This window comes from Pongo pygmaeus, chromosome 4 (genome assembly GCF_028885625.2).
Source record: "Pongo pygmaeus isolate AG05252 chromosome 4, NHGRI_mPonPyg2-v2.0_pri, whole genome shotgun sequence".
Lineage (NCBI taxonomy): Eukaryota > Metazoa > Chordata > Mammalia > Primates > Hominidae > Pongo > Pongo pygmaeus.
This window is the reverse complement of record NC_072377.2, coordinates 43,461,350-43,469,828: the sequence shown is the minus strand read 5'-3', so window position 1 is coordinate 43,469,828 and position 8,479 is coordinate 43,461,350. Positions and strand designations below refer to the sequence as shown.

General features: G+C 46.7%; 1 protein-coding gene across 1 annotated transcript; it reads left to right on the top strand.

Annotated features, from left to right (window-relative positions):
* Window positions 1-228: 228 nt before the first annotated feature.
* On the top strand, window positions 229-3,294 carry ANXA2R (annexin A2 receptor). The gene is made up of 2 exons (XM_054486959.2): window positions 229-857; window positions 1,254-3,294. The coding sequence occupies exon 2, from the start codon at window positions 2,586-2,588 to the stop codon at window positions 3,165-3,167; it is 582 nt and encodes a 193-aa protein (XP_054342934.1). The 5' UTR covers window positions 229-857; window positions 1,254-2,585; the 3' UTR covers window positions 3,168-3,294.
* The last annotated feature ends 5,185 nt before the right edge of the window (window positions 3,295-8,479 follow it).

Below are 8,479 nucleotides of genomic sequence, written 5' to 3'. Positions count from 1 at the left end.
CCGGCGTCGCGGTCGCAGCACCCGGCGTTTCCGTTGGCTCTTTCGCCAGCGGCGCGGAGCTGGCGGTTTTGCTGTCACAGCACTTGTTGCACGGAGTTTCTCGGTAGCCGAACTTCTCTTTTTTCTCAAGAGTCGACGGTTTCTTGGTGACAGCACCGTTGGTTGCGCCAAAACAAATGTTGTCCTTGACAACCCCGCCGGCTGCATTCCCTTTCAGGCTCCTGGCACTGCCATTTCGCCGAGCCGTGGTCTCTTGTTCACAGCTCTGTGCCTCCATTTCTCGGTGGCGGCAGCCCTCAGGCCGCGGAGCTGAGAGATTCAAAGTCGCAGCTGCCCCAGTTGCGCAGAGTCTGGCGTTGCCGGATGGGTGCTGCAGGGCTGGGCGGGGGGAGCCCGACGCTCCTCGGAGCCGGTGACAGGGAAGCTGCAGGGGCACAGTCTCTTCCCAGCGCCGCCGCACGGGTTCCGGCTCAGCCTCCAGAACGCAGTCCAGTGGCGGCGCCGCCGGCGTCTCTGTCGCAGGACTCCACGGTTTCGCGCGTCGTTGGCTTCTTGGTCCTAGCAAGTTTCGATTTCGCGGTGCCTGGGATTTCCACCCCCTGTCCAAGTAGGGGAATAGCCAAAATGTGATTTCTCAGCCCAAGCAAGTCCTAACTTGAGACAAACACCGGTCTAGCCCTGGCTGCGATATCTAGGCCGTAGGAAGTCACCATTTCCCCATGCGAAGGCGAAGTTATTCTGCGACTCATTTGTCAGCAGCTCCGGGTTTCCAGTAGCCTCGGATTTCTAATCGTAACAACCATAGGGTCAGCGTAGCCTCAAGTTTCTTAGTCCTAGCAAGTTCCCGTTTCCTACTGGTAAGACTTGCTTTAGCTGCGCAGGAAATGTTTAACTCCTGTGGAAATGTGGGTACCAGCGAATGCGTTTTTGTTTTGTTGTTGTTGTTGTTGTTGTTGTTTTGAAGGTTTAGTGATAACCAGTTTATCAGTGTTAGGAGCTCTTATACCAAGTTTGGTTTCGCAACATCGAGTCCCGTCTTAGCTATGCTTGTGTGTTTTTAAAACTCCGGTGGAAGTCAGGAAATGCCGGCGAACGCGATTTCTCAGTTTTACCAAGCTCCCTTTGACAATAGCAAGTCCTGCCCATCGAGACTTTTTCCTCTTGTAGACCAAATCGGGATGTGCCAGCTAATACGACTTTTTAGACGTAGCTAAACACGTTTAACCGTGGCTATTTTTGTTTGTTTGTCGTAGGAAATTACGACAGGAGCAACCTGCAGGGGTTTAGATCTGACAGAAATATTCTAATGGTAGGCATTGCACCGCTTAGCCATATTTGTAATTTCTTCTTTGTAGGGTTGGTTCTCTGTAATTTTTGCTTATCTTAAAATTATTTTTGTGTCTTTTGCTCTGAGGACAATGTTACCGATGTGTTTTTCATTTTTACTTGCATTTCAGACTTTCATTATTTTAAATTTTTATTTTTATTTAAATGTTATGTATTTTTTTTTGTACTAATTTTGAGCGTCTCAGATTCTTGCTTCTTGACTTTCATTCTCTCAGGAGCCGGGGAGCCGAGCTCGGTCTTAGCCTCGCTGGCTGGTATCAGGTTCCGGGTTCTGTCTGGCGGCTCCGCTTCCTATGCGGAGCTGGCGGTTTTGTATCAGCACGTTTGCCAGTAGCGCCCACTGAGCGTTTTCTCAGTTGCTGCACCCAACGTGACATTTCCTGTTCTCGGGGTCCTTACGTTCTCAGTGCTGTCACTTTCTCGGTCCTACAACCACTAGTATCTCCTAGGAACTTTCTGAACCCCGTTTTGTGGTGCAGAACGGTGATTGCACGGAGCCGCTGCTCGCGCTGGTAATTGTGTGGTACCATTAGCCGGCGCTTTTTCTGTCACAACCCGTTAAAACGGGTTAAAACATATTAAACCTATCAAACACATTGAACGGATTAAAGCACATTAAAATGCCGCAACACATTCTTCTGGTACAACACATTGAAACAGAGTTGGTTCCTTCCTCCAAACAGGGTGTTTAGGTGTGGAAGCACCGCTCTTTTCTAAGAGCATGCTGTTTCTCTTTAGCAGCACCCTTTATGGCGCCGAAACGGATATTCGTTTGGCAATACTAGCGCTATCCGCTAGGTGCCGGCGCTTGCTAAGTTCAACGCGCCAGTTTCTCGATTGCAAGGTGGTTAGCACAGAGCCCTAGCGGACAGTTTTCCGGTGGCAGCTACGCTCATTTCCCGGAAACGGGTGGTTCTTGGCCCTTGCAGCGCTCTTTAATACCTGCGTTCTGTAGCGCTAGTTCTCTGCGAGGTTTGCTTAGTGTCATTTCATTTCGGTTTATTTTCTCGCTATGTTTTTCTGTCGGAATTACGGTTCGTTTTGGTTCTATGTACTCTGTAAAATGTTATCGTTTTTCATTTGTTTACTAATTTTCGTGCATTTGTTACTACTGAGTTCCTTAATATCTGACTGGCCTCCGCCCACGGGCTCTGGAGAGCATAAATACTCAGGCTGATGGTAGTGCAGGAAGACTCTCCCTCCTTGATCAGCGCAAACTTTGGTCTGAGGCTTAAGCGATGGAGCAACATTATCTTGGCTGTGTGAAGCGGGCTTGGGATTCCGCAGAGGTGGCGCCAGAGCCCCAGCCTCCGCCTATTGTGAGTTCAGAAGATCGTGGGCCGTGGCCTCTTCCTTTGTATCCGGTACTAGGAGAGTACTCATTGGACAGCTGTGATTTGGGACTGCTTTCCAGTCCTTGCTGGCGGCTACCTGGAGTCTACTGGCAAAACGGACTCTTTCCTGGAGGCCAGAGCACCTTGGAACCGAGTACATCGAAGCCCACTGAGTTCAGTTGGCCGGGAACACAGAAGCGGCAAGAGGCACCCGTAGAAGAGGTGGGGCTGGCAGAGGAACCCGACAGACTCAAGCTCCAGCAGCTTCCCTGGTGCAGTCCTCCCCATCCCTGGGACAGACAGCAGGACACCGAGGTCTGTGACAGCGGGTGCCTTTTGGAACGCCGCCATCCTCCTGCCCTCCATCGGTGGCGCCACCTCCCGGGTTTCTCAGACTGCCTGGAGTGGATTCTTCGCGTTGGTTTTGCCGCGTTCTCTGTACTCTGGGCGTGCTGCCCACGGATCTGTGGCGCTAAGCAGCCTTAGATAGCAGCAGAAGGCTTTTTTGGATTCTCCTCCTTAAAAAGATTCTCAGTTACCAAACGTCTGCACCTAGAAAATAAAAATACATTAAGATGTGCTTTCATTGCTGGTTGTCAGTTTTTAAATTCTCTTTTCCCTGATGTTTCTTTCTTGTTTCGCGTCGCTTATTACTTTCAGTTTCCTTGTATTTTAAACATGTATATTTATTTCATTAAATATTTCATTCGTATCTGTTTTAACTTTGAGAAATCTGTTTTACGATTGTAGAATTCTTAGAGTTTTTGGCAAATTTAAAATGTATTTGTTTTTCCATTGTATTTTTAAATCTTATTCCTACTATTTTTCTAATTATTGCTTTTTAAATATACTGTTTGTTTACATTTAATTTTGTATCATGTCTTTTACGTTACTATAACGTCTTTTTAATTTTAATTGTTAATTTTATTTTTAACAGCGGTCTTTCTGTTTTTCAGTATATCAATTCATTGTGTTTTACACTCAGGAATTTTATTCACGGTCATAAGACTGAGAGGTTTATCAATCTTTGCTGTTTCTCGTGGAAGGACCACTCGATTACTTATATTAATACAACTTCACAGATGACCAGTTCTTAGTATTACTTATTCTGGCGGGGCAGAGTGGCTCACGGCAGTAATCCTAGCACTTTCAGCGGCGGAGGCATGCGGATTGCTTGAGCTCAGGAGTTTGAGAACAGCCTGGGCAACAGGGTGAGGCCTGTGTCTACAAAAAATGCAAAAATTAGCCCGGTGAGGTGGTGCGCACCTGTAGTGCCAGCTGCTCCGGAGGCTGGTGTGGGCGGGTTGCCTGAGCTCAGGAGGTCGAGGCTGCAGCGAGCCGGATAGCACCAATGCCCTCCAGCAGAGCGAGACCGTGTCTCAAAATACATAAATAATTGAAAAGATTACTTGTTCACGGGTCTCAGGGCTAGCAGTGTTTCCTGCGTCTTTTTCTTTGGAACAGTTTAGCGTGGCTTAGAAGAGAACTACCAATTACTTAATGGTACCACAACTGGGTTTAGCAATTCCAGTAGGCACAGCAGGTCCGGCTTGGCCCTGCCTGCTTTGACTGCCTTTTCGGGAGTTTTAAACCTCCTGCACTCGGAATATGGCCCTGATTGTGGTTTCTCTGCATAGCAAGTTCGAACTTAAGCGGAATAAGTATCGGCTTATTTCGCCTGCGATAGAGATGCTTAATTCTGCGTTCGAAATATTCTGAGCGAGTCGTGGGTTAGGGATTTCTTAGAGTAACAAGTGCATGCTTCGATTCTAAGTGCCCCTGTGAATGCGATTTCTTAGCTCTTGCAAGTCCATATTTAGTGGCAACCAGTACTAGCATAGCCATGCCTGCGACTCCTTAGTCCCAGTACCTTTCGGTTTCATAATAACTTACCCTGCTTTACTTATGCCTGAGTTTTAAATATAGGAGTCCGGGCATGTAGGTGAAGAAGATATTTTAGGAGTAGCAAGTAGCGGTTTAGCAGTCCCTTAAGGTCTGCCGTCCCTTAGTTAGAAGTCCTGGTGAGACCGAGCAGATATTGATATAGGCCTGACAGCGATATCACCTCTGTGAAACCACATTGTTTAGAAGTGTATGCATTTTCTTCTTTGTAGAGTCCATTTTTCCATGTTTTGCTTAGTTTTGAAATTTCATTTGATGAATCTTCCCAAATGTATTGTTTTTATTGTGTGTGTGTTTCAGCTAACTTGCCCTTTAAAAAAAAATTGTTCCTAATTTTTGTTTTGCTGACCCTCAGCTTTATGCTGTCTGGTTTGCGCTGGCCTATAATCCCCGGAACTAAATATTCTATTCTTTTGGCCTAACTGGCCTTTCGTCCATGGCATTACTGCTAGTTTTGTCCCTCTAGGTGCTCCTCCGTGGTAGCACTGCCGGTTGCTTCTGTGAGGCTTGCTAGAGCCCAGGACGCTGAGGTGCTGGGTGACCCCGTTTCGGTGCAACCACTCCGAAGGTTCTCGGTTTATCCGGCTGTGTTTTGGAACAAATGCCAATTCTTCCTGGGAGCAAATGTCTTTCAGTCGCGTTCCTGGCTGTTTTCTTCAAAAGCAGCCGTTTCTCCTGGTAGCACCGCTTGTTGGCGACGTCGAATTCCTTTCCGTGGCAGTACTTGTCGTTTCATGGAGTGGCCGGTTTCTCACTCACACTGTGTCGGCTGGCAGTTATTCCGTGGAGGCGCAAGCTCTCAACCGCTTCCCTTGGTTCTCGGTGTCGGCTGCCCCTGTACCGGCGTTTGTGGAGGTATTTCTGTCACAATCGAGTCTGTGTTTTTTCGATGACAACGCCATTCATTTCTCTAAAACAGGCTATGTCTGGAATTGGCAATTTCTCTTGGTCAGAGTCCTTAGTTTCGCAGAGCCTGTTATTTCCAGGCTACTGGACTGCTGTTTGCTTCGTGCTAGCACTGTTGTACCCAGTACCGTTAGGTGCTCCCTGTTGGAGTTTTGAGACAGCGTTTTGAGATAGGTGCACCAGCACTCCAGACCTGGCACCTGAAGAAAGCATTATCATTTCAAGCTCAGTAGGGGCAATAGAATGAGTGGTGTTAGAGAAAGCAAGCAGATGCTTGAAGGAAGGGCCACTCCACAGTATTTTTTGGCTTTTTTTTTTTTTCCACTTATTTTGAGACAGGGTCTGGCTGTGTCACCCAGGCTGGAGTGCACTGGCACAAGCATAGCTCACTGCAGCCTCAACTATCCTGGGTCATGCAATCCTCCCTTCTCAGCCTCATAAGTAGCTGGGACTACAGGTATGTGCCACCATGCCTGGCTACTGTGTGTGAGTGTGTGTGTGTGTGTGTCTGTGTCTGTGTATGTGTGCGTGTGGAGACGGGTTATCTTTCTATTACCCAAGATGGTTTTGAACTCCTGGCCTCAAGTAATCCTCCTGCCTCGGCTTCCCAAAGTGCTGTGGTTGCAGGTGTGATGTGAATCACCACAGCCAGCCTATTTTTGACTTCAGATAAAATAATTCAGTACCCTGAGGTCTAGGTGAAACAAAACAAGGTAATAAATTACTAATCCATATCTCTGAACAGCTGTTGTCTCTCAGTGCCTAAACTCAATCAGAAGCCTGGGAGCAAAAGTAGCTCTCCAGTGCAGTCCATACAGGTTGCTTCTTGCAGCATAGTGCTGACTGAAGAGCCTTAAGTGGATCTAGAGAGGCAAACTGTTACCTAGCAGTGTCTTTATGTTGATCAACCTACTCACAATGGTAACTTTTTCTTTTTTTTTTGAGACAGTCTCCCATTGACACCCAGGCTGGAGTGCATTGGTACGATTTCGGCTCACTGCAACCTCTGCCTCTTGGGTTCAAGTAATTCTTGTGACTCAGCCTCCCCAGTAGCTGGGATTACAGGCATGCACCACCACACCTGGCTAATCTTGTATTTTTGGTAGAAATCGGGTTTTGCTATGTTGGCGAGGCTGGTCTCCAACTCCTGGCCTCAAGTGATCTGCCCACCTTGGACTCCCAAAGCGCTAGAATTTCAGTCATGAACTACCCCGCCTGGCCCACAATGGTAACTTTTAAAAATGGTCTAACAACAACTCTGTACTCATAATTTCAACAAATTAGATAAAATGCATCAATACTGCAAGATCCAGTCTACCCAACTCATGAAAAATAATCTGTAAATTTTTGCAATTATTAAAGTTATTGAATTCATGGCCAAAAAAAAAAAAAAAAAAAAACAAACCTAGAGGTTCTTACCATTTCACTGACTAATTTTACCTAATATTCAAAGAATAAATAACATAAATTCTACACAATTTATTCTAGAAAATAGAAGAATATGGAATACTTCCCAACTTATTTTATGAGATCAGCATTTTCCTGGCAAACCGAGGACACTAAGAGAAAACTACTGACCAAGATTGCACCTAAACGTAGATGCAGAAATCCTCACCAAAATACTAACAAATAGAAATCAGAAATGTATGTTAAAGAACAATACCATGCCCAAGTAAGGTTTATTCCATATGTAAGGCTGGTTTGATACTCAAAAGTCAATCAGTATATTTCACACTATTGATAGGCTCAATGAGAAACACTGTATAATCCTGTCAAATGATGCACAAAAAGCATTTAAGAAAATCTATATCCATTCGTGATTTAAAATTTAAAAAACAACTCTCAGCAACGTGGGAATAGAGGGATTTTCATCAACCGTGCAAAGAACGTCTACAAAAACCTATAGCAAAATTGTATGTAATCGTGACAGACTCAATGCTTTTCCCATGAAATCAGGAAGAAGGCCAAGATATTCGCTCCAATGATTTCTACGCAACAAGGTACTGGAATTGTTCGCCAGTGCAATAAGGTGAGAAAAGGAGTAAGAAAGCATATACATTGGAAGTGAAAAAATGAAACTATCCATACTTGCAGAACATGAGCCTATGGAGAAAATCTTAAAGAGTCTAGAAGAAAACTTCTAGAAATTATGAGTTTAGCAAGGCCTCAAGATAGAAAGGTGCAAACCTTCAGAGGGAAAAAGTTCCAGGGCCTCAGAACAGGAGAATTTCCTGCAGTAAGTTCTCAGGTCTGCTGCCTGTTCACCGGATTTCCTGTAGGCTCAGCCTGTGAGTCACCAGCCATGCACGACCCCTGGCCTATTCTCCCCTCCAATCTCTGCATAAGACACACACTTCTTGTACTTTTTGTTTGCCCTGCAACCAGCAAATCTAGGGGATTCAGGGTCCCCGTGATAGTCCTGGCACCAGCAACCAGCCACCCCGCCCCTGAGGCTCATCCTTACCCAACATCAACAGGAACACAGGCAACAGGAATTTCACATTTGTGTACGATTTTATTGAGAAGGGGAAAGAAAAAGGCACAAAGTGATCGAAAGGCGAAACTTCTTCCATCACGTTTGAGCGAACTCACGTGTTACTGTAACAACACCTGTTACAAGAGATCGTCCAATGGAAGGTCTTAGCGGAAATCTCAGGGCTCAGGACTCCGAAGACACATTGGACTCGGTGGACACATTCTTAGGGCGTCTGCCCCAAGCGCATGCAATCTGCAGCCAGCAGTCTTGGAACTTTGGTTGGTGGCTCCGAGGTCAGCAGTAGGCTGACACTCTGAAAGGTCTCCTCAGACGGACCTGTCCGGCTGGAGTTGTCTGCCTACCGAGCGAGGGACGAGTTGCGAGGCAGGCTGCGGGGACGGGAGTACGTTGAGACCCTATGCAGCCTCCTGCTCTCCCGAGGGCTCCTGCGGATCCTCCTGGGTCTCTGGCGCGGGATCCAGAGCGGGCGACTCTGCGCCCGGCCTCAAGGTGC

Coding starts and splice junctions, on each gene's coding strand:
- ANXA2R (XM_054486959.2), top strand. CDS start 2,586: ATGGAGCAACATTATCTTGGCTGTGTGAAGCGGGCTTGGGATTCCGCA.